Raw genomic sequence first — 26,649 nt, 5'->3', positions numbered from 1 at the left:
GATTCCTGACACTAGATGGAGCATGATGTGCACTGATATGTGCCCTCATGATGGATGTTAGGAGGGTCAGACAGAAATGTTCAGCATCAGCCTGGGAACAAATCAAATTTGCTTCTAAATTTTGGGTTTGCCAAACAGGAAAAAATAGCGATATGGATGTTATATTGACAACTACACCTCTGATTGACTTCACATTAAGATTCTCTGCACACCTATCTGACAGCCAAGTCAGCTAAAGTTTAGGGACACACTGTGAGGCACATTTGCCACAATTACATGAGTAAAGAACTATGAAATTCTACTTTAAAATACATCTTTCACCAGGTTTATTAACTACATCTCCTTTACATGCACAGAGATGATACACTCATCTAGATCACTTCAGGCTGCCTACAGGCCGTCCTAACCCTCATATGATGGTGAAGCTTGTTTGGGCGAAACACAGCCTGACAGACAGTACTCAGGGAAAGGTATGTGTGCAGAGAGGCAGTCTCAGGTCTCTACCAGGATGAACTAAATGTGATTTTCAGTGTCTCACGTGACTTCACAGTCACATCCTAGTATGCAACATACCTTGCTCTATGCTGCTGCTTTTTGCAGGGAGCTGAGGCAGCTGCCTGCCCCTGCGACCTGATGAGGGAGTTCCCGTTGGAGAGGGGCTGCCGTGAGGGTGCACTCTGACAGACGGGAACATAAAGGAGACAGAAAAGGAGATTAAAAAAAGTATTATAACTGTATTTTTCACTAATTTGAAAAAGCCCAAAAGTGATTCACAGAGACAATAAAGTGACAATAAAGGTCAGAGGTCACATTAGGAGAGGAGTGGATCAGGATCATTAGTAAAGGTGCAGGAGAAGTAAAGGAAGTAGCACTGAGTGTGTTTACAGACTGTATGCACACTATATATCCTGTTTAATGTTGAGGTAGTATATTTCTACCCACAGCTCATCCCTGATGATGCACACAAACTACAGAAACCACTAAGCTAGATAAATTCTTACCTCTTGTAAATGAGCTATAACATTATTTTGGCCTCTTGAGACACAACATTTACATTATGCATACAGTATTACCAGACTCAGTGTGACATAGAGGAAGTCAGCACACAAGGGAGTAGAGGCGTAGTGCTGACTGTAGCATGCACCTGTCTAGCCGTGGTGAGTTTGGGCAGGACCCAGCCAGGGGTGTCTGGCCAAAGGGCCTCAGCGGACCCCCTCGCCCCCTACTGCCCCTCAGGATAGAGGTGGGCTGGATACGACTGGCATCAGCAAATAAAAAGAAATGAAAATATAAAACCCTCTTAAATACAAAATCAATAAGTCATGTTGCTCATTCTAGGGCTGTGTGTGTGTAATGTAGTTAGACTGTGCAGTGGTCCACAAGGAAAAAAAGGTGCTGGGAGTGTTCACCAGGTGTTATGGTTAAACCCAAACAGTCATCAATAAAATGCAGCTGGTGCAAAATACAAGGAAATATCTTCAACCTCAGGGCAGCTGAGAAAAATACATTTCTTGATATATTTTATCTAAAGTAAAACCGTACTCTGCTGTCATAGTACTGTTAGAGCAATAGTTGCAGAGAGTTAGATGAGAAGACACTCACACTCACTCTGATACCACGTAAAGCTAATGTGTTTCTACTTGTTATAATGTGTTATAATGAAGCTTTTCAGATAGAATTCAGGGCTTAAAGAATACCCCAGCTTTGACAGCCAGTCACAGATGGTCAGGTATCATTCATCAAGACAGGAGAGAGAAGAAGTGACAGTAATGAGAAGAGATTAAATAAGGTGAGTGAGTGAGTGAGTGAGTGAGTGAGTGAGTGAGTGAGTGAATGAATGGATGATCTTACCTGTCCCCCTCCAGGCTTTTTTTGCTGCCCCTTTGACAGTTTGGACTTGATGAATTGCTACACTGCCTGTTTCGGCAAACAGCAACCACAGAGAGAGAGAGAGAGAGAGAGAGAGAGAGAGAGAGAGAGACGACATGGAGAATGACGACCCACACAATGGCAAAACTGAATACTGACTGATGTGTTGGATATAATGTAAAAAGGTTCAAGCAGATACTTTGGTTTGGTTTTTGTGGCTTGTGAAAGCAATGTAGCTGAAGAATTGCACATTCCACAAACTTTTTTTTTCCACCAGCAACAATGTTACAGAAAGAAAGTACTTTTAAAGCCAGAGGAGTGGGGGAATTCAAACAGGCGGTCAGCATAAAGAGCAGGTGCAGCAGAGTAAAAGAGGGATTGCACAAATATTTACAGGGTAAGGAGAAAGAAACGGTGCTGATCACAAGATCTGTGCCACGCTATCATCTACAGGATGAGCTCTAGGCTAACAGGATAGGCTTCAAGCAGGCAAGCAGAGCTGTAGAGCGTGGTGTTTAAAGAGGGGGGGACAGCAGGAGAGCAGGCCTGGTATACCTGTCTTCCTCAGTGGCCACATGTTCTACTAAGATCCTGGGGCTTGGGGGAGTCTTGCGGGGCAAAGAGTTGGAGGACCTAGAGGGTGGATGAGGATGAGGTGCATCCCGAGGTAGGAACACCAGGAGAAGTTAGTGAGTAAAGGGACAGTCAAGGCTTTGAAACTGAATTCTCTTTCAATTTCATGGTATAACATCAGTAAGAAAAAAAAGAAAAAAGATTTCCCCTGACTTGCTGTATTGCACATTTCAAACCATGTTAGGAATCTGAGCACAAGTACGTCCTGTACGAACAAGTGCTAAATATACTGAAGCTGAACTTAGATAATGCCGCTTATTTATTGATTTCCAGGAGGAGTTGGACATTTTGGGAAATACATTTAATCAGAGAGTCAGATGACATAATCAATAGCCATGAATTGGTTAACTTAGCTTAGCATAACCAATGAAAAAAGGGGGAAACAGGCGGATCGGGTTCTGTCTGTTTGTAACAAAATCAGTACTTCTTAATATTACAAACACCAACATGTACAATCCATAATTTGTGGTTTCTGTTACCTCCTGTCAGAGCCAGGCTAGCATTTTCCCTCTGTTTGCAGTCTTTCTGCTAAGCTAAGCTAACTTGCCAAAATTAGAATGGCATCGATCTTCTCACTTACGTTACAGGGACGAATGTGTTGTCTCTCTCTGTAAGCCTGACATTACTTAGACTGCCTCTGCTAAGTATTCTGTGTTGAACATTAGTCTTATTTTCTGTCTTAAAGATGTTTCCTCAAATTCAAACAGATGTTTTTTGGGGGGGGGTTATGAAAGTGTGTGATGGCAAATTCATTCTTGTATGAAAGGGACACATGACATGAACTGGAGTGAAGACATGCAGCTTTCTAAACCCAAAATGTTGGATGATTCAATCATGCAGTCCAGTGAAAAAAAAAACTGATTTGATCTCTCTGAAGACACAGCAGTCTGTGATCATAGTTTCTATATTCATCTTGAAAATAAAATATCAGGATCTTGTGCAAATTAAAGTCACTCGATTCATAAACTGCATTCAAAATCTTCTTTTTATACCTTTCTCTGTCAGGGGAGTGAAAGTTGGTGTCTGGTCTCAGACAAGTGGTGCTGGCACTCCTCACTCTGTCCAACGACGGCTGCAGGTCACTGCACCGCCACAACATGGCAGCAGAGAGAGACACAAAGAAGAGAAAGGAATAGAGATGGAGGCGACATGTACAAGGACAGAGGATATGAGCAGAGGTGTTGGGAGGAAGAGGTTGTGAATAAGGTGAGAGAACAAAAGGGATGATGAGTAGGAGGCAGACAAAAGAAGGAGGCAGGAAGGAGATAGAGAGAAGGAGGGAGAGACAAAGAAAGAATAAGGAAGGCCATCAGACAGTACAGTAACATGTAATGGCTCTGATGCTGTATCTCCATTCATCATAGCCAGTCATTCCTCGCGGCCATACACTGTGAGAGACCACTCAGATGGAAGGTTGGTGAGTTGCCATGGGAACCAGGTCTAAGTGGGAGAGGGGATTGCTGGTAAGTGTGTATGTGTGAGGGGGGATGAATGAGTGAAGAGGAGAGGAGCAGCCAGCGTTCACGTTGACTCTGCACTGCATGTCTGTCACGTCACGCTGCTCTGTGACACCAGTGACTTCCAACAGATGGTTAGCCCTGTGTCATCGCATGACATTGCACTTAATGTTTTCAGGCCAAATGCCTCACATGGATGACAAAAAAGGGCTTAGGCGTTTAGTGTTTGTTTTAATGCTCTGCCGGTACATGCTTAAGCCTCTGCTGTACGTTGTCACCCGAAAAAAGGGGAGGAAGAAAAGGTTCTGGGTGAAGGGAGGGACGCTTTCTTACCTAACAGTGACCTCATCAGTGAACCTGAGAACACGGTGTGTTAGGATGCTACGAGGCATGGTGCTGCCCCTTTCTTGCCTGTGGGGCGGCTTGCTCTTTAGGCATGCAGGGAGGGTGGAGCTGTACACCAGAGCCCCGCCCATGAGAGGTTGGGGATAGACCCGCATGCAAAGGAAGGCAAAGGAAAACAAAATGACACATGCAACTGACAGAAATATGAAATAAATACAGAAATAAAGTAAAGGGCAAGAAAACATGAGCATGAAACTGAGCATGCTTCTTGTGAATGAGAGAAAGAAGCAACATTCACATTATCATATATTATCACACATGGTGCAACATAAAATATGGTTTCCTCCTCAGCTCCCATGATGCTGGTGGGAAACACCAGCACACACAGCAAATCACTAAATGAACACATGAGATGAACTGCATCCTGTCTGTGAGTGAGGAATTCATTATGTAAGAGTGCTCAGATAGTTCCTCTAGCCTCTTCTGGTGGATTGACCCCCACACACACATATGGGGAGATTACATGTAATGCTGATTATATAAGACAATCTACAGATCTAAAGCCATCAAGGCGGCACGTGGTGAGAAAACCAAGCTAGCATAGATATGTGAAATGTATGAGAGTGGCATGGAAAGGATTAGAGCAGAACAGAGAAATGGAGGAAATAGCTTATACAGAAGGTCCGTATGTCCGGAGGTTATGTGGCCAGGAGTGAGGCATTACAGTAAATATGACTGATGATTATGTGTTTTTAATGCTGGTTCAGAGGGAGAGAAAAAGAGAAAGAAAGAGTATTCTGCATATAAATATGCACCGATGTGATCTGGTAGAAATTATGATACGGGGATCAACAGCTGATTAATACATTAAAGGACAGTACTGGTGGATTTGCATGTTTTAGCCCAATAACTGCAACTCATACTTTCTTTAATTATTTCGACCATTTCCAAACCATTCAATAGGTTTTAGACTGATTTCCAGGCAGCCATTACTATGAGGTAGGCCTACTCCATTTCCATAAAGTTGAGGACATCCGAAAGAGACACACTTTAAAAGGAATCATTAAAATAGGTGCACTAGAGGCTGAGATATCTTAAACTTTAGTCTCTATAATGGGTCAAACTCCCTAAACCCAAGAATGGCTACATTTCCCAGAATGCTAATTATTATGCTTGTAAATGCCCTTGTTTTCCAAACTCCATGCCTCTAGTTTGTAACCCAGGCTTTCTGTTTTTAATATACAGTACGTAAATAATTAGTTGTCTTCAAGTCCAAACCAAGATGACCCAGATGACATCACTTGAGGTTACTTTCTTAGATGAGACAAAGGAAACATTTTACTTTACTTACTTGAAAGTAAAGTTTAAAATTGGTGGAATGTACAGCCATGCTAGCAGCTCTTTGAGGCTGTACATACACAGAATGGTGCTTTGAGCTAAACGCTAACAATGACAATAATTAATAATAATAATTATGCTAATGTTTTGTGGGTTTACTACTAAGTTTATTATGTTCACCATCACCAGCATGCTAGGGTGCTAATTCGGGTACAGTTGAGGCAGTTGATATTTGGTCCACACCAAAGTTGTACGAGTGAAATATTGAGACCTTGATAAATACCAGGAATGTCAACCTCACGTTGGAGGGAAAGTCGGTATGAATTAGGAATGTCTGTACAAAAGTTCATGGAAACCATCCAGTTTGGTCCAAACGGTAGACAAACTGACCGAGTTGGTTGGTCTACGTAGAGCCATGCCACTAGCCTGACTAGTAACCAGCTGCAGCTGAAAGCAGCAGTGATTTGTGTGTTTCAGTAATGTTTCCTTGTTGTGTTCAAGGTCACTCAATGTAGAGATTCAGCGAACGATGAAAAAGAAACAATTATTTTCACCTCCCTTGACCTCGATGACTTCCTGTTCTCAACTGCTACCTACAAGGTGGAAAATCAGTCTTCAAACATCTGATATGATTTGGAAAATGGTCAGAAGTGATGTAAATTACATGTTATTAGTAGTTGCAGTACAGCACAGACAACACGCAGCACCAGCATGGTCTTTTAAAGGGTCGCGTAATACAAAGGAAACAGAGAAACACACAGAATTTGGTTAGCTAAAGCGGCACCATGACAAAGCAACTTGGCACACACTCCAACCAAAGCAAGCACAAGCAGCACAGCAGTCTGGGAGACATTTATTGCATTGCCAGAACACTGCCACGACCAAAAGACCCACCAACTCCACAAACAGGAAAGCTGGACAGGCACAGAGGGGGTAAGCAAGACTGCCTTTCACGCTGAACTCTTACCTGTAAATGTCTTTATGGATACCGTTTACTAAGAGGGGCATTTTAGGGGGGAGTGTGTTGCTGTATCTACCTATGCCCCTGGTTGTATGAGTGGAGATCATGCACGTAAAGCAAGACAAGAACAAACAAAAGTGGGCTGCTGTGAGTGAACACATAAAAAAAAGAAAGATATTAATCAAAAGAGCTTTGCCTTCTTTGAGGTCAGCCACGTCTCTAATCCCCTCACACAGTGATCAGTGTGGTGTGTATGTGTGTGTTTCGGCAATAGATAGTCAGATATGAATGTATGAGTGTGCTACAACTACTTGATCCTGGTGTGATAATTTTGTGTTCATGCAGTTGCAAAGAAGCAGACACACACACTACGATATCTACAGTCCATTCAAGATAATCAACACACTCTGTTTCTATAAAAATATCAACAATAAGTGTGTTAAGGTGGAGTTGTTAAAGTATAGTGAGGATGGAAATGATGATAAGATGACATATTTTATTAAAATAAAGCTGAATGGCGGTTGTTGTCTTTTTTTTTAATTGTTATTATTTTTACCTGTTTGTGTGCAGGCACTCGGCACTCCCGCCCCGGATAGACCTGTGCATCTCCAGGACCTCACTGTCATTGCCATGACGATGGGTGAACAAATGTCAAACAACCCGAGAAAACACAACAGAAGAGGATGGCAACTCAGACAGGCAAAGTGAATTTATGAATGAGAGAAACCAGGAAATCATAATTCTGAGATTTCAGTTAAGTCTGCGTTCAGCAGTACAGAATGATACAACAAACTTAGTATGTTCCACACTGTTAGTCGTATTAGTAGATATTAGTTTAGTATTATCACATTACACACACTGATTAACCAAAACAAGATTCAACCTTCATAAAATATCAGTTAATATAAATTGAGTTTGGACCTGATGATGACCAGAGCTGCTGCCAAATCATTTCTGTATAATCCACTCATCCAATGTGTGTGCATGAATTAATTAGATTCTTTTTTTATTTATTTATTATTATATATGATGTATATTATATACGTGATTTTAGTTGACATAACCCAACACCCATGACAGTCCCCACAGATCCTAACAACGGGTTACCTGTCCTCAGAGTACTCGTAGTCCGAGTCACCGGAGCGTTGGTGCTCCAAGTGGGGGTCATGGTAGCGGGACGGGGAGTGGGAGTGGTGGCGGTTCTGGTGGATCTCATCCAGGCTCCTTAAGAAATCAGAGACATCCAATAAATTTATGTTTTTTGTTTTTTTTAAATATGAATCATTCAATATGTGCACGTTTACCTTTGGTCTGAGCTGACACAATATTAATACAATACGGTTTGATTTGAAAAGCAAATGAAAGGCAGAGCTAATCTTGTTCAAACTCTAATTTGAACGTGAGATTTTCAGTGAAATAAGAATGTGGTGTCAGTGCAACAATATTAATAGACTTACATAGCATACAGGGGAAACACCTTCACAAAATAACTGATCTATGTTAATGATATGATGTGATCATTTATTTTATGTGATAAATCTATATATTTTTCTAAATAAAAAAAATTAAACCTTTTTTGTTAACACACACTTCCTCCACAGGTATTTCACATTAAGGGAATTCTTGCAGCTGACAGTGCGCTTTTAATTTTACAATTAATTTAACAGAGAGTTTCACTGATGGGAGCTCAACATACATTGGAAATAATTACTAAATAAAAACAGCATTTCTGTTGAAAAGAGAAATTCAGCGGTCAGTATGATTGTGATTCTGATGATTCTGTTGTTGCTATGGAAACGTACACTATATTAAATTTACGATGTGAGCCTTTCAGTACTGGGACTTCACAGTGCTTTATACCCAGCTTTTATTAGTGGTCACATTGGCACATTACCATAATCTGTCCTCCAAAAGTGAAACTGCTGAGGACGACGCAGCATTTCTGGACATTATACAGATTGAAATTACTTATTAACATGACTTAGCTTGGTTTGCAGTTATATATAAAGTTTAGTCTATAAATGTATGTTTAGAGGTATGACAGAAGAAATGTTCCATTTCTGTCAACAGTGAATAATCAAAGGCAGCAGAAGAAACATGATGCAGAGGAAGAAAAAAAGATGTAAAGCATATAAAGAGAGAATAAAAGAATAATTTATAATCTGTTGCTTGAATTAGGTTCGTATGGTGACCCAAAGATAAATGAAATGCTGGCTTTAACATATTTAACCACCTGCAGCTGTCAGAAGAGTTAATTACACCGTCGTGCCAACAGCCATAAACAGAGATGTGTATAACTTGATCATGATTCGGCCATAAAGCAGTGAGATTAAAAGCCTTAATAAATACATATTAAATTCACATATGCACTACAGTCAGCTGACACAATAATCTCATTAAAAGCAAAAATGTCAGATGTTTGGACTTAATCTGGTTTAAATAACAAGAGATCATATAAAGTCAGAAATTAGTGGCTATATAATGTTAGGATTTGTATTGACAGGCTAATGCTGGACTCTTGTCACCACAGACAACACACACTGACAGTTCAGCAGGTAATCCTGGCGGATGATGCTGACCTCTGCATGGGCACGTGTGCGGGCCGTGACCGAGCCCTGCAGGAGTCCTCTCTGTGAGGAGACACTGAACGGGAGCGATGCTGGACGGGCCGCTGCTGCTCAGGCACAGCCAACGTACTGCCTCGCTCTCTCTCCCTGGAGTTACGCTCTGCACCTACACACACACACACAGATCCAGCACAGACACACACCAGGGCAAAAAAGCAGAATTCATACATACACACATTCATACAAACAAATGTTTGTCGGTTCATGGGCACAACGCACACACAAGCATGAATACACACATAGAAACAGACACACACACACATCCAGGCATTAGTTGTGTGTCCTGTGATAACAATGTACCAGCTGTCAGCGTTATGCTATTGACTACTACTACAGATGCCATTCTCTTACAGACTGTAGAGCATCACTGCTGGATGTTTTACAGCCAAATGACCAGTTAGCAGGGTAGCTGGTCATGTGAGCTAGCCTGAGTAGCTGACTGTTTCTGCAATGCCTCTGTCAGACCTGAGATCACACTCAGATCACGGATCAGGTTCTATATGATCCAACAATAAAGATAATACAACAAATGCATGGAATTAATATTTACACACCTTGTATTAGCTCAATTTTCTTCCTATCTGTAGATACACATGTAGATGCTACATAGGATGTGTAACAGAGTTGCAAAGTGGAAGGATTTTTTTTTCCAGAAGTAAATGTACTGTTCATTTTCTAAAAGGGTGAGCTGACTGGAGCACTTCCAAGACTCCAAGATGAACAACCTTGAACAACAAAGAAAGCATGAAAAAAAACTACAACTCCCATGATGCAATTTGGTAAGAAACATCCATTCCTCCCAATATAAAAAAGAAAAAAAAAAACGATGAATTTGGTCATGTTTTGTTCTGTTATGGGCATTGAAGTATTTAGAGACATTTGCCATGACTAAAGTAAACAGGATTTCTTATGAGGATACTCCAAGATACTGCTATACAGTATAATTTTATAGTTATATTATTGTGTTGTGAAAAGGCAACAGGTCCCCCTACTCCATAAGTCTACTTTGCATGTTTTGTTTTTAAAAAAAATCACATGTATATTTAGTAGCATAGTGCATATGCACAAATGCATAAAGAAAATGTAAAAATAGATTTTTAGCACACATAATCACAACATGAGCTCAGTGTTTGCATAAAGAATATAAAGAGGAATAGTGACGTTCAAATACCTCGGACACAGTGTACACTTTTTAACACTCAATGTGGAAATACCCAGATGGCATTAGGAATTGCCAAAATGAACCAACAAAGAAGAGAATATTTTAAACTAGGTCCACATTGATCTGACAGGAAATGAAGCCACAGCAGAAACAGTCAAACAACAAAGCGGTTGTAGAGATTCAGCTTCTACTGTACACGTTCACTGTCCTTTCAGAGAAGTTAGCAACTTCCAGGCAGGACTAGAAGCATGCAGGAGAATGGCAGGGAGCTCAGTGGAATGGCAGTGAACGACAGTAGCTTTGCAGACTAACATGCGCTCGGTGCTTCAGTGTTTCTACGGCCCAGCAGAAGAGGAGAAACTGTTCACTGCAGCCTCAGTGAAAGAGTACAGTACACTGCTAAACTGCAGCACTACAACGGCGGTACACCACAACACTGCAATTCAAAATCTGCAGTCCAGTAGCAATATGATGAATTGCACATGTCTTTGGAGTGTAGCCTTTTGCCGATACAGCAAAGATTAATTACTTTAATTTGGGTGCAATTTGTTCTCAACACGTACAGTGAAGCCAGAAAGGAGGCTGGAAGGTTTTTGGGAGAAACAGATGGAGGGAGGATGCAAAGAAGACGCTCTCTCACCCAGTGCTGGACACCTACAGGCTAATACAAGGAAATGCTCAGTAACCATGCCCCCCACCCACCTTTAGTCACTACCATCAAACCATCATCAAACTCTGTATCAATGATGCGATGAGACCCTGCACACGCACACACACATACACAACACACACATACAGGAGAGGGTAAGGTTAAGAGGTTCTGTTGTCAGTCTCCCAAACTGAGAGACACAAAAGAGAAAGCTCAGAAAATTAGCAACCACACACTCACACTCACACTGTAGGTTCACAAAATAGGGATTAAATCACACACACATTTGCATACATACGGTATAGCCTGTTAAATACTGTACATAAACCGGACATACTCTGTAGTTTCTTGCTGGGGCTGTCTCCATGGACGTGTCTGCGTGGGAGGTACGGGGAAGGCTGAGGCAGAGGTATAGAGGACACATCGTGTGTCTGGAGTTTATACCAATGAGGAATGTCGTCCAGCAGAGCTGTCTCCAACTCTATCAGGATCTAAGAAGAGGAAAGAGTGGAAGATCTTAACAGTCAGGTGCAACCCTGCAAAGTTCATTTGATTTTTTCTTTTTTATGTATACATTTATGTATATTTGTAGTTAAAATCACAATTTAAAGATAAAAGCTCTATCTGCTCTAGAGCAGTATAAAAATAGTATATGGACAACATGCGTCTCGCACCTCTCCCAGGAATTCACTTTCCTCCTCCTGGACTCTGGGCTGGTCCCATACTGTGATCTCTAGCATGCGTTCTCTGAAGTCCCGTCGGTGAACGTGGGAATAAAGGAAGGTCTGGTTCCATTTGGGCTCTGCGCTCTTTTTCACTGTTTTAGTCCGCCTTTTGCTCTTGTCACTAGAACAAAGGCGTGAACACACAGAGATTACAAGGGAAAGCTTGGAGGACGATGGCTAATTAATGGCATATTCCTTTGATTATGTTTCTTACTGCTGGTGTGATGCTCTCTTGTGAGCCAAGTAATTACAAAACCTATGATCTTACCTCCTATCAGGCAGGAAGTACATCTTGACATACGGGTTCCGAGGTCGTCCGTCTGGTCGGGATGGCAGGTCTATGGCTTGAAGGACGTTGACGATCAACTGATGGCCCACTTTGTCGTACCACAGCTTCACCTGTAAAAATGTGTGATTTTTACAGAGTTAGTTTCTGTCCATATCTATGGACAGTTACACAACCACATACCTCTGTCCTTCCCATGTCAGATACTCACAGAGAGCTGTCCAGGCAGTACCAGAGGAAGGTCTCGGAGGGCCCCGGGGCTGGTAGGGGACATCACTGATATAGAGGGACGGTCCTTATTCTGAGATTCAAAGGAACTTGAGCCTGCTGTTAGAAATCATACAGCCAAAATCACAATCAAGTCCAAAATTTGGACTCAAAGCTCAATGTACGTATATATTTCTCTCTCAATAAGCAGTAAACAATGATAAAAACATAAATGCAATAAAGCTGCTCATGGAAACACTTACTAGATTCTAGAGGAGGGTGGGAGGACTCTGGGATTCTTGGGATGTCTCTGTAAAAAATAAAAGAGAGTCAGTGAACTCTTCAAATACAAACATACACAATATACATCAAGATGGGTGCAATGTTAAGACACAGTCAGGACTTTGGTGTACATTCATCTTTGAAAAATGAATGAGTAAACGACTCATGTCAACCAACAGGTAGAAGAAGATCAAGCAGTCAGTTAAATATTTACATATTAAACATAGGAGAAGAGGGTAACCAGAAAAAGGGATTTTCTCATGGATCTCAGGATATTAGGGAAGGCACGAGGGGAGGGGGCTCCACCTATTAAATCAACTACTTACTGATATGCTTTATACATTTTTCTCAAGAAGTTTTTGCACATAATTCGATGGATAGAGCTTTTAGATGAAGAAAAAGAGACATATCAAAAGTGAATGCCATCACTCAAGTACTTTAATGATAATCATTGCATATAAATGACATTACTCTTACCCTATAGGTCTTGAAACAACTATTTCCACTTGAGGTTCAGCCTTGGATTCAAGGATAATGTTGTACACTTCTTTCTTAGTTGCTCCCGGCAACGACTTCCCATTCCACTGCAGCACCTCGTCACCTGGGACCAAGATGGCGGACACACACAGTGATGATCCAGCCTGAGGCTCAGCTCACATTACATTTATCAATATATAAAAAGCCAGGTACCAGCAAAGAATTCCACATCTTAAAGTCAAACTGAAATTTTTATTTCTCCTTACTTTTGGTGTGAGGAAATATAAACCAGAATGGTAGGCTGTTTTAAAAAGAGAAATTAATACTGTATTTAACTGTACTGGCCATTAAAGCTTCAAGCCTTAGAGGGTTTACATTTACTGTGGGCTGACATATGTTAGCAACACTGACTGCATATAAAGATGGACAATGTGACAGCTACCCAAAAGTATGTTCCAGTGATAAATTTGGTTTTAGTCATTTTATGCTATAAAAAGGGGATAGGTGTTGTTTAGCTCAGTTGGTAGAGCATCCGCCCCATGTACAAAGGCTCAGTCCTTGCTGCGGTGGCCCAGGTTGACCTGTGGCTCTTTTCCGCATGTCATTCCCATCTCTCTCTCTCCCCCACATTCCTGTCAGTCCTTAAGCTGTCTCTGTCAAATAAAGCTCAAAAAGGCCAAAAAAATATATCTTTAAAAAAGGGGATACCACCTTGACACCATGGCTCCAAATGAAGCCTAAATTACATCAGAGGCCATATCCAGGATATTGTGGCTTCATTTTTGTTTGGAGGAATTGAAGCAGAGACTCGTCATCCAGCTTTATGTCAGTGTTATCAGCGGAACCATACTGTCTAAAGAATGTCATACTGGGTTTAGCTTGCAAATATTCATACAAGTCACTTTTTCCCTTTTTCAACAAGACCACGAAGCATTGGCTATCAGATGAAAGCAATTCCACCTGTATATTTTTTATAAAATTCAACATTTGTAAGGACCCATCTAGCCATTAAGTTTGGGCCTTTTTGAGCAAACAGTAGCTCCCTCTTTCCTAGCGGTAAATGTGATGACAAGTCGGTTTACAGCAACAGGTACTGTAGTTCTGTAACCTCACTTCTCTATATGTTACCACATGACTCAAATCACAACCTGGAGTAAGATGAGGAGTGCTCAAACCACAGATAAGACTAAAACTGGCTAACCTGCAGTCAGCAGCTGTTAACTACCGGTGGATCTGTTGGGAATTCAGCTTTTTTTAGTGTCTGTCCACACACAGATATTACCCCAATCAAATTAGATTCATTAGCCGCAAAACAAAAGATTCACACACATTAAGGGATATATCGTGTATATACTGAACTCTAACCTCCACTAACTTCAATTTCAGTTTGACTTTAAAAATATGTTTCTCGATTAACCCATCAGCAGCCAAGTACAGATAAAAGTGAAGCAGCTCATGCACAGAAATAATATGTTCAACGGATTCGCACCTGCTCGTAGGTGTCCCACGACATCTGCCAGGCTGCCTTTCTTGACTTTGGTGATAAAGGCCCCAAGTCTCCCTGTCTCTGTCATCTTCCCTCCCACCACCTGCACACACAGGAGAATGGATGGGAACAGAGCTTCGTGTTGGCAGACTCAGGATTCAGTCACTGCTAAAACATGCACTATTCTACATACCTGTTTTCACCATTCTATGTTTGTTACTCATATAGTCAAAACATCTCTGCTTCCAGTTTGAATCTGTCACTCAACTCAAGTAAAAACAAACACTAACAAATTATTTACATGCCAGATATTATCCAAGTCAGAGTGGGAATGATTCCCTGCTTACTTTTAGGCCGAGGAGAGAGCCAGCCTCACGGGGCATGGCCGACCTCTTGCTGAGCGTGATACGTCCGATTAGGTGGTCACCCTCTTTGGACGGCTGCCATGTAACTGGATGCTGCAGGAAAAGTTATGAAGGGAGATACAAGGTATTGTAAAGGAGGGTCGGGGAAGAATGGAGGAGGATGGGACAGCGGGATAGAGGGTGTGATAATGTTAGTGTGCTTTGATAGACAGGGTTAATATACAGTATGAAACTGTGTTTAAACTGTTTGTCTGTTTGCATGTGAGTACATGGAGGTGTATGTGAGTTACTGTATTCAGACAGCACATGAACACTCTGACTCTGTCATGTTTTCTGAAACTTACATGCCACACCGTAGGATCTAGAGAATGACAGTCCCAGTCACCTGCACAGGGGAAGAGCAAGAGAGAGAAATAAGTTACACGGTTTCTGACAGTACCCTGGAGAAATGTATCCTTTATGTACAGTAATGTAAAGTAAAATGGTTTCAACTCCAGGTATGAAAAGACTGACATGTTTCAAATTAAATGAAAGAAAGATTTTGGCACAGTTTGGGACAATGTTCTCTGGGCCTCACTTCCCATCCTCATTCTTATCTTGCCCGCCACGCAATAACAATAAACATAGTATGAGAGTGTGTAACGGTATTCTCCTTTTGGTGGGAACCATATATGGACCATCTCCACCTTGGCAAAGGGAGCGATATGATCCCTAATGATCCTTGACAGCTGGTTGGTTCGTCAGTGGCAAAGAAGACTTTAGATCATCTCCACAAACTAAAATATACGCTAAACTGTCCACTGCACATTATTTTTGATGAAATACACTAATGAACAAAGCTGCTGGTTCAAGGAAAGATGATATACAAACTGAGAAAAGACATATTACTTGAAAATAATTATGTTTTGAATGAAATACCCGATAAAAATACACTTCACAAAAGCAAATCATTTATTAAATGTATATAAAATGATAAGATCTTTTGGGAATTTGTCATTACACAAACAACTTACAAAAACTAAGTTCATTCATAATCAAGTCAATTCACTGTGCTCCAAGTTGGCCTGTCCAAAGCTCCTGCCAGAGCCTCGTGGCCTGGGACAAAGACACCAGTGACTGTCAGAGTATCCCAGCTCTCATTAACACTGACAGATGGTCGGCTCGCGTAGAAGAACAAACTGGCCCAGCATCAGACCGGAGCAGCCTGCGAGTATCATGGCCACTTTTTCACCACAGGAATAAAATAACAGCAAGACCACATCAGATGGAGGCTTAGAACACTTTGAGGAACTTTGGTTTCAAGGTAAGTGAAATCTTTGGCACAGGGTGAGATGAACCATTCATTGATGTTTGTCGCGGAAGAGAGCAGAGAGAAAGAGAGAAAAGAGTTTAAATTTTATATGGGGGGAAAATATGCAACACATGCAGCGCTGTTTGTCAAAAACATTCTTTAGTCAGTAGGAAATCAAATGGAAAACGGCCACTCTGACAGGGTAACCAATAAGAGCACGGGTGATGGAGATCAGAAAAAAGTCTGAGCAGACATGACTCCGGTGCTGCTAATCTGAAAGTCCACTGAGAACGCCTGAGAAGATAAATGCTGACTTCACAGCTTGAACTGCTGAGTCGGGGGGTTTGGGTTTTGGAGGAGGAACACGCTGGGCAGATTACAAAATCTGGGCTGCTCTTCTAAGTGATGCTACACCGAAGCATCAGCTTTTTGCAGGTATTAACATAGTATTGGACTTGATCGAGAGAGAGAGAGAGAGAGAGTGTGTGTGTGTGTGTGTGTGTGTGTGTGTGCGTGTGTGTGCGTGTGTGTGAACCTGTCCTCCTCTTCCGCTCCATCTGCTATTTTTTTCCAGTTACAGTCACTAAAATGAATAACTCCCTCTAACATTATATCTAAAAAATATCACATTGATCTTAAACATCCACTAACAACCTAAACAGCATCATGTGCTTTTGTCTCATCTTTTTCTTTGTGTCATCTTTAGCTTCACTGAATCATAGACAGTATAAATAGAGCTGTTGTGAAGCTGCCATCTTGGCAGTTCTGTCTCTGTCACCTTTCGCCTTATATAAAGTCGGCAAAGACATAGTGCGTCAGTGGACCTGACGCAGGCCTAATGACGTCTGAGTGCTGTAATTTTAAAGTCAATCAAAGTGGCCATGCCATTAATTATGCATGACAAAATATAAAATAATAATATATAAAAATTCTCCCTCAGTACAGTTGTCATGAACGAGGAAATTAGCTATAGAGACCAAAACTGTTTTTTGTAGCAGGCTGTAAACATGTTTATTTCTGCTGTGAAGTTGGACATTTGAACGTGGGGACTTATGGAGATTGACATGCTCTGGAACCAGATTCAAGTGGAAAATTCAAGGAGCTGCAGTTTTTGGCACTGCAGCGTTGGGTTCACTTCACAGCCACAGATGTTGCCGCTTGCATCGAATTCAATTCACAAATCCAGTTCCAGTCATTTCAAGCAGGTGTAGTAAGTTTAACCATAAGCAGATGAATTATTCATGCTAGCCTGGTATGCTAACAAAAACATCAAATAAAATCAATCAAGCTTTATTTATAATGTGGCCTTTATACAACATTACATTACAGTGCTGCACAGAGAGTGTACAGCACAATAGGTTTAGAAAAAGATAGTTATAAATCAGTAGAAATATGCCTGTTAATGAAATTGCTGTTTCTAAATAGGTATGTTTAAAATGTCCAAAGACTGAGATCATAAAACTCAAAGTTGATGCTGCACAAGTCTGAGATTTGAATCAGAGCTTGTGCCAGTAGATCTGAAGACTCTGTTCAGACACGTGCCCTAAAAGCACATCTTACATAAATCCAGGACCAGGCCTGAGATTGAATAAATTATGACTTTACCCTGGCTAAGGAATATGCAGTGTGTGAAACAACAAGGATCAGTACCATTGTCAAATGGCCTGCATGATGTTGACTTGGGCCAGCAGACTGATCAGGGGCCGAGAGCTTCTAGTTTTATCACCCAGGGATATCGCAGCCTCTGTGCTCTGCCACTGACATATTCTCTTGTCGCAGTACATTTTCCAGCCCATCACACTGAATGTCACCTCAGAGAGAGCCGGGTGAAGAGGATGTGGTACAGTACCAAGGAACAGAAAGTAGAAAGGTTCTTTTTATTAGACCTTTTCCTCGCCTGAAGATGAGGATTTATGGATTTGAGGAAAGCATATTGGGCTGGCTTTATTTAGAAAAACGCTGATAATTACTACAAATACACTCAACGATGTTAGGTCCAATTCATGTACTGGTAAGACTACAGTATGAATGGAAGAACGCCTTATCAAGAGTTCTTAATAAGTCAACTAGCAATCAAGACATAATACCTTATGATTGATATTATAAAACATACATTACAGTTCAAGTCAAACAAGTTCATATTCATGCTCATTCTCTTAAATATTCATGATAAATTTAGGAATATCTCTAATACACACATGCATAGACACAATAGCGGCTAAAGAGCAACACACTGGGACAGTGTCATCCATTTCTTCAGCGCCGTTATCACCTCTGTGTTCTTCTTCACACCAAAGAAGTAACCCAGTTACATTGAATCACTCCTTGCTTCCATTTTACTTCACACAGTGAGTCAAAGCTGCTGTGTCATTAAAGAATCAATCTGGGAGACACCTCAGTCTTGTATATCTGGTAGGATGCAGTTTACTGGACAGAAAGGGAAACCACAATGTAAACACTGTTTACAATAATCCTGCTAAGAGGGTTTTTGGAACAGAAGTCAACTGTTTGTGCATGAAAATTACATAACAGCTTCCTCATATGAACCATGTGTCTTTGTAATTTGAGCATGCACTGTCTCTGTGATTGTCTTCTGCATTGGATTCACCTATTTCATAACTTTTTAACTGGTCAAATAGGGCTGGTCAAATACAACAATATATATCTGGTGGCATATATTTTTAAGTTGGAAATCTGCATACACCAACAAACATGGATAAGGTAAACGTGATACAAAATAAGAGAGGGGCTCTGATCAGCTAAGACAAAATGGGGAGCTCGTACCTAAAAGAGGGGCTATACTGTCACATGGACGTGGTTTTGGTATGAGAAGTCCAACCATACGACCCTAACGTTACTTTGCAAATTACAACCAGTCACCACAACAGATTCAGACAATAGCAACCTCTTTTACCACCCACACAAGAATCGTGCTGAACGAGAGAGTCACAAAAGAACCATTAAGCGCTCACAACAAAGTCCAGATTCAGGCTATTTAAGACAATGATAAATTACATACGACATAAAATGAGATGTAAAATACTGCACATGCCTAATGAGATAAATGATATAAATACAATGACATTATAAAAAATGAAAGAATGAGGAATGAAATCATTAAAACCATACTCATTCATTGAATATAGAGAAAATGTGCTATATCACACAGCTCTATTATTAAATATAGGTGACAGAATGTTTCACAGGTCTTGTTATGCTAATGTCATATTAATATGTTACTGTAATGTTGTGTTCAAGAAAATAAAACATAAATGAACACTTCACTGTACATATGGCGCTGGCCTTTTTTACTCCTAATGTAATAACCTTATGATGATCACTAGTGGAGCCACTAAGCCTTTTTATCTTAACTACTAAATCAATGATTATAATCCAGTTAAATGTGCAAACAGTCCATTCTACTGTCTGTGAAATCTCATCAACCCGATTCATAGCTTAAAACAGCAGGTGCACGGAGGAGAAACACCTACAAGTAATCAATAGATCAACATGATCATTTACTGCCTTTATAAATATAAGTTATACAAAAATATATTGAACTATGCAACCAGTACACAGCATTATCAAAGGTTCACTATCTGTATTTTATCAATTTATAACCTACTTATTTATATCTAAATATATATTTAGATATAAATAAGCAGCACTGTGTGTGTGTGTGTGTTTGCGTGCGTGTTTGTATGTGCTGTATGCGAGAAGCCTGTGCCCGTCTCAGTGAAAACATGGACTGAAGTTTCATTGATTCAGGTTTTATATCAATAAACAAGCTGAACGGATTCAATAATGAAGCTCTGACGCAGCGCTCTGGAAACAGCAATGAGTGAACAGACTGATGTAGCCTACTGATTTTTGACATGGTAAAAGAGGGGAGGTCAAAACTTAATGATTTTAAAAAGTCTAATATGGTAGCTACGCCCATGATTATTATAAACACTGAACACGGATATCTAAAATACAACTTAAAGCACTTATAATCGATATCTCTATGATAACACTGTATGAATGACAATATAAAAACAATGCTATAGTGGTTGAACCTACGCAGACATTAATCTTGATAGTGAGTTTCTGCTTAATTTTTATCTGTCAGGCAGCTGTTTTCTCACTATACACAACCTGCTCAGCACCAAACAGCAGAGCTGCTGGTAAACACAGTAGAGCGTTTAGCAGCTAAAGAGCCAGGTATTTCCCTCAGGACTTCATAGAGACCAAAAATAGCTAAAAAAGAGGGTGACTGTTGGACCTGGATTTGCCAGGTGGCCTAAAAACACGACTCCAAGTAACCTGGGTGTGTAAACAAGCAACTGTTTTTACTAACACGGTAAAATGTAATCATACTGTAATCATTATTTAAGGACCGATGCCATCCAACCAGTGCAGAGAAGTAGTGAAGTAAAGAGAGCGGGTAAAACCTTAAAATAATACAAAAACAATGTAATGGAAGTGATGGAAATATGATCCAATTTATGTTTGTTTCATGTATTAATTTGAGAATGCTTACAGTCCAATAAAGATGCCTATCTTTTAATTGTGAGACACTTACACTTTAATTATGAGACACATTAACTGCAGACACATAACATGAGGTTGTTTATCACATCTCATAAACCTGCAATAATACTCGGACCATCTCTTGACAGCAAAGCCTCCCTTACTTTGTCACGTCTACACTTATTAATACAATCAGTGGGGTACCCAGGTGGCTTACCTGGTATGCACCCCATGTACAAAGGCCTTTTGGTAGCAGCATGGTTCGATTCCAACCCATTTGCTGTATGTCATCCCTTCTTTCTCTCTCACCCCATCTACAGCTGCTCCCATCTAATAAAGGCAATAAAAACTCTCAATAATAATAATACAATCAGCTGACACTAATCGCAGCAGAATAACAGTCCATAGAAAAGATTAACTGACCCTGTGCTGCCCTATCTCTTAACTTAGTGCATCTATGTAGGGAAACATACTGCATATTATCCAGCAAAACTTGCTTTATGACAGTAAAAGGATACATCTTGTTTTGAGGTGCTGCTAGCTAAAGAGTGTGTATAACAGCTAATAATCTCAATCCACACCATCTACCCATTACCAGTCGCTGAGTCATAGTAATCTGGATTAAAACATCTGGAACAGGCCCCTTCTGTGACCAATGAGAGAGATAAGCTGATACAGCACAGCTAACTCTACCTAGTGCTTCTTGAACTTAGATGCTCTCCCATAACCTAGCAAAGCTCCTAGAAGAGCAGCTGCAAATTACACGGTACCAAGAAGCCAGCGGTAACCATGCAGAATGCAACCACAGCCGGGCTAGATTTTTAGCTGGTGGTCCATGGTTGGCCGGTGCAGCTGGCTGTCTGCGAAGCATTACGTAGCATGCGAGCCACTGGCCTAATTCCACAAATCTGGTGGCCTAAATCACAGGGACTCTCCAAATAAATGAAAGCTGTCCTGAGAGCAGGAGGGTTTAGACACAGCACAGAGGTGTAGATGACACACAGGGATAGTAATGCACTGTGTGGGTGCTTCATCCTATCACGTATCATATAGTTTTACAGTCCGAAATTAGAATGTGATGGTATTAGAATAATCTTACGAGGAAGAATATAATAATGTTTGCTTTTTTTTCACGCTATCGCAATTCTACTACGGGGGATGTTTTAGACGCCAGGGCAGGAAACTATAGCCATAAAGTGTGGGAAGAGGAAAGATGTTGCAATGTAAAGCAGCTTCATTTTAGCAGGTCATTAAATCTTTACAAATTATTCTATACCTAAAAAACAATTCTTCCCCAAATTTAGGAAACGTGTCAGATCATTCGTCCAAACATCTCTGAGTTTTAGTTGCAGGTCAGGCTACAATTAGCCATCAAACCTATTACTGCTGTCATTCTAATCCCATCCAAACTACACTGGGTATATAGTAGGTGATGCAGGCAAAGTCTGAAAGTTCTCTTGACAATGATGACAATACAAGTGCAGAGATCAAATGAAGGTCCTCAGTGATTCAGACAGAATGAGGACCACATGTGCAGATTACGGATGGGCATCTGAGCTCTGTGAGAGCTGCTGCAGCTCACTGACAAGTTTTGCTGAGTATAATAAAGACTTGAAAGTGAGCTTCAACACATAACTATAAGGAACTGTGTCTAATGTAAAGAAATGGATGACAGCATACAGTGCAAGGTATGCAGCTTTGGATATATTTCGCTTAGTAAGCTAGGGGAGTGAGCACATCTGTCTGACTGACCTTTCTCGCTGACGCTTTCCATGTCCACGTCCTCACAGCTGGTGTACTCGGGCGTGGAGCCGCCCTCCTCCTCTGAGCTGCTGATGGACATCTGCCGCTTGTTGACTCCTCGCTTGCTCTTGTATGACCGTGGAGGGGGCGGCCGCAAAGACTCCGACTGGTCCGAGCTCTGAGAGTCCTTCCTCAGCAGGTTATCCCCACCCTTGTCCCTTGGTGTCCGTGTTGTACCGGGTTCAAGGCGGACTTTATTCGGACCCCAGTCTGGAGGCACCGGTCCCCCAGTTTGGGGTCCTGATCTCACTCCACCTCCAGCAGGTGGAGCTCCCCCTCCAACCCCCACGGTCCTGTCCACAGAGTAGGCTCGGTGGTTCTCCAAGACGGCCTTGCGGTCTCCCTCCCCACCTCCACCCCTCCTGGCCAGACGGTTTTCAGGCACCTCCCCTGCGCTGCCTCCACCTTCACCAGGCCCTAGTCCGACCTCGTTGATCGCCAGATCACTGTGTCGTCGTTCGTGGCGGACCTTGGATACCTTAGCATGCATGCGCATCTCCTGCTCCTCTTTCTGTGGTTTCACTGGGTATCTAGCCAGGTTGGGATCACTACGATAACGATTCTGGAACTCCTCCTCACGTCGCTGCCGCTCCCTCTGCTCCTCATCCTCTGGGCGTCTCCGGTGTGTTTCTGAACGACCCAAGTTCTCCTGCCCATCCTCGTAGTCCTGAGAATGGATCTTCTCCAGCCTGCGTCCATCTCCTAACCGTCTCTCTCCTCTGTCCCCAGGCACCACTCGCTCATCCAGGGATGACTGAGACGGCAACTTCCCAGCAGGTCTCCGGCCGCTACCACGGCCCATGCCTCCCTTACCATTTTGTTCATGTAGAGAAACTGGCCTTTTCCTGCATGAGAAGAGGATTAATCAAACCATATGTTCCATATAGTCTACATGAATACAGGTGCATCTTTCCCATTACAGCAGGTAAACGACAACATTTCTAACACAGAAAAGCAGTACAGAAATATCCTGAACATTCCTTTCTATATTTGGTGACTTTGATACAAACAGATTAAGACCAACATAAAACATGTGATGAAATCTTACCTAACCCCCTCCCCCCCGAATGAAAACAAAGGGATTGAATCAAAGATCTCTCAAGACTAAAACCTGTGACCTAGCTTCTCCACTGACTAAGCTAGAACAGACACAGATCTATTGCTTTTTTTTTACCCAAGGGATTAAAAACCAACAGGAGCTTTAGCCAGCAAGCAGTCCTAGCTTTCTCAGTTTTGAAAAACTATGGTTCCCATTCTTCAATTCTCCAATTCCCAGCTAGTTCATGAATATACAAGGTGTATGTAAAGCACCCTCTAGGAGCAGCTACTGCAGCATAAGGATGAAGCAGAAGTTGTGTTCAGTGTGTGGATCTTGAGGCCTTACTTTTCTCGAGGTGGTTCACTCTGGGAGCGGGAGCCAGGCATAGTGTCAGCACCCTTAGCAGCAGTGACACCGGCAGGCGGCTGCGTCCCGTCGGGCGGCCCTGCGTTGGCGTTGGTGCTGGGCGGGGCTTGGGATCTGGAGCGAAGTAGCTTCCTGTCCCGTTGGGCCTCACCTCCTGTGGCTGGGCTGTTCAAGGAGGTGCCCAGGCTCCCAGGCCGCACCCCTGAGCCCGAAAACCATTCTCCTGATTTGGTGAGAATCTCCTGCTGTTTACGGCAGAGGTTGCATACCCACATTACCTACAAGGGTTGAAAGGACAAAAGTGTTTGCAAGTGAGGTTCAGTAACATTACAGAAAAACATTAAATCAATGGAATACCTAACAAAAAAGTGGTTAGACATGCCTGTGACACAGAAATCTGCATGACTGTCAACATTTACACAACACAAATTTCACAAAGTTTTATTGAACACAGAGCCTATCACCAAACAAAGGCAGCACTGTTAACTTTGCAGGAGCATGGTTTGTATTAGACAAAGTCCCTTTCTGTCTATCATCTTTAACAAACATCTTTTATAGTGTCTCTCAGCTCACATTAACAGCGGTATGTCATCTTTAAAAAATAAAAAAAAAGGAAAAACAACATCAACATCTTGGTATTCCCCCACATGCTTTTCCCTGCTTCCTTTGCTCCAGCTGATCAAATGACAGACTCTGCTGTTTTAACATTTCAACATCTCCATTATCAGTGAACACAGCCTGGTGAAGGAAGGCTATGGTAAATTCTGTGCATTTAGAAAACTACAGAACCCCACCTGGCCTGTGGCTCTATTGCTGTGAATTTTATGACGCTGGCTGCATTATAATGTATTATTTTTAGAATGATCTATTATGTTCATGTTGGTGTTTCATTGTAAATGATACAGTAATGGAAGAGGAGGGATAGATAAACTCTAAATTGTATTGTACTGTATACATATCCTTTGCTTGCATCCTAAAAGAGAAGGAGTAAAGCTCAGGGTATCATCTTTGCAGATGTAGGCAAATATTTTCTTTGATTTATCTCCTAAAATTCTATAAAGAGCATCAGCACAAAGTAAGATTGATGACCACAGCCACGTACAATAGCCATGATAAAATTAGATTTTTCATCCTCTAAATCAAACCCGCAGATAACATCCAATACTCACATGTAGCCATGGCTACTGAATATCACCTCACTTCGACAGCACAAAAACAGGATTTATCTCCCTCGTATTTATAATCCCAACGCTTTATTTGTCAGAGAATAAATCCAAAGGAAAGAGGAAACACAGACGTCTCTTGTATTCCACTGCAGAAACCTTGGCACAAGCTGAAAACAAAACACCTCTGGGAACTCTGGAAACCCCAAAATGTTACTCCTTGATGGCCGGAAGGATGGACTGTTAGCAGTCAGTTTAGCAGTTTAGCCTTCAGTGCGCCAAAGCACATTCATCATGGCCTGATTGAATCCTAGTTGGCGCATGTCCAGACTAATCTAAAGTAAATCAGCTGCCCACACGGCCCACAGCTGTCAGGCAGCCGCCCAGCCACACACTACAGTCTCTCTCTCTCTCTCTCTCTCTCTCTCTCTCTCTCTGTCTTTCTCCATCTCTTTACCTCAGCTGAGGGGCAAAAGATTAGCAATGGCCAGTAATCCTTTCAGCTCCTCACCATTATTCCCCTCATCATCAGCTGACAATCAAACTCATAAATCATAACATCTAACCTATAGCCCACCCCTCCTCCATCATCCCCATCAGTCAGAAGTACACAGGTTAGAGATTAAGCCCAGAGAACCCAACCCCCTCCTGCCATTTTTTCCCAGTGCACGATGGGATATAAAATTCTTCATGTACAGTAAGATATAGTAAAACAAATGTGCCAGTTGCACTTCTGTCTGGATACCTGTTTAACCTTTAACTGCTGAAGCCATTTTAACTCTATAATGTGAAGACCTGCAACTCAGATTATTGACATTTTTGATTATGCTCCCAATATGAGACACCTTGAATTGATTTTTTTTTTTTTTTTTTTACAACACTCTTTTTGACATTTAGTTTAATAGTAGTAGGGGCTATGGACACATTTCAGCCTGCACTCAAAGAGGATTGAGTCAGGCTGGTATCAAACCGGTACTTTATTGGTACGTAAGTATCTGTAGAGTCGAGTATCAAAAGCTGTAGAGTACTAAAGGTTGTCATTGATTGTCTGGTCAGATTCATAGTTCCTGATTTAAACACTTGGCACATTTCTTAAATAAGGTTCTTGTACAGCTGCATGAGTTTAGATTATATTTAACATTTGCAAGCTTAGCTGGATTCCCAGGTGCCCAAAAAAAGGACAAACTATTGTACACTGAAATACAGCACACACAGAACTTAGGTTCACCAGGTTCACTATATGGGCTCTGACTGCAAGCCAGTGTTTATTATGCAGGCTAAAGGTTACATGTTACAGGTACGGTATGTACCATAAATAAAACACTGATGAAATGAAAATGATGAAATACAGTCATAATGTTTACACGATGTTGTGATTATCAGATGCGGTTTTCATTTATATCATTTATATCTACCAAAATACAGTATATATCTATTAGTGTATCCAAATCATTTCCAACAGGTAAAAAATGGCATACTTTTAGGATAACATATTAGGGAGTTCTGACAAGCTAAACACAAACACATTTTTACTAGAACATTGACTCTTTTTAGTCTAAAGTAATAATTTTGATGTTGGTGCTGAAATCCCATGCACTATGGGTCA

General features: G+C 41.4%; 1 protein-coding gene across 14 annotated transcripts in view; it reads right to left on the bottom strand.

The window, feature by feature from the left end:
- rims1b (regulating synaptic membrane exocytosis 1b) overlaps positions 1 to 26,649 on the bottom strand; it is a 71,526-nt gene that overhangs the window by 11,970 nt on the left and 32,907 nt on the right. For 3 of the 14 annotated variants that reach the window (XM_027285777.1, XM_027285813.1, XM_027285868.1), the window contains 21 exons: positions 23,860 to 24,158; positions 22,425 to 23,320; positions 15,214 to 15,254; positions 14,852 to 14,962; positions 14,508 to 14,607; positions 13,019 to 13,142; positions 12,523 to 12,569; positions 12,264 to 12,379; positions 12,035 to 12,165; positions 11,716 to 11,887; positions 11,379 to 11,532; positions 11,095 to 11,151; positions 9,183 to 9,336; positions 7,711 to 7,827; positions 7,160 to 7,222; positions 4,293 to 4,412; positions 3,495 to 3,584; positions 2,425 to 2,502; positions 1,852 to 1,917; positions 1,145 to 1,258; positions 574 to 677 (listed from right to left, as the gene is read on the bottom strand). In XM_027285777.1, coding sequence (XP_027141578.1) covers positions 574 to 677; positions 1,145 to 1,258; positions 1,852 to 1,917; positions 2,425 to 2,502; positions 3,495 to 3,584; positions 4,293 to 4,412; positions 7,160 to 7,222; positions 7,711 to 7,827; positions 9,183 to 9,336; positions 11,095 to 11,151; positions 11,379 to 11,532; positions 11,716 to 11,887; positions 12,035 to 12,165; positions 12,264 to 12,379; positions 12,523 to 12,569; positions 13,019 to 13,142; positions 14,508 to 14,607; positions 14,852 to 14,962; positions 15,214 to 15,254; positions 22,425 to 23,320; positions 23,860 to 24,158 — 3,154 coding nt within the window. The remainder of the gene's footprint in view (positions 1 to 573; positions 678 to 1,144; positions 1,259 to 1,851; positions 1,918 to 2,424; positions 2,503 to 3,494; positions 3,585 to 4,292; positions 4,413 to 7,159; positions 7,223 to 7,710; positions 7,828 to 9,182; positions 9,337 to 11,094; positions 11,152 to 11,378; positions 11,533 to 11,715; positions 11,888 to 12,034; positions 12,166 to 12,263; positions 12,380 to 12,522; positions 12,570 to 13,018; positions 13,143 to 14,507; positions 14,608 to 14,851; positions 14,963 to 15,213; positions 15,255 to 22,424; positions 23,321 to 23,859; positions 24,159 to 26,649) is intronic. The other 11 variants (XM_027285947.1, XM_027285927.1, XM_027285966.1 and 8 more) reach the window with 11 other exon arrangements.

Source organism: Larimichthys crocea, chromosome I (assembly GCF_000972845.2).
Source record: "Larimichthys crocea isolate SSNF chromosome I, L_crocea_2.0, whole genome shotgun sequence".
Classification (NCBI taxonomy): domain Eukaryota; kingdom Metazoa; phylum Chordata; class Actinopteri; family Sciaenidae; genus Larimichthys; species Larimichthys crocea.
This window is presented reverse-complemented; position numbering and strand designations above follow the sequence as displayed.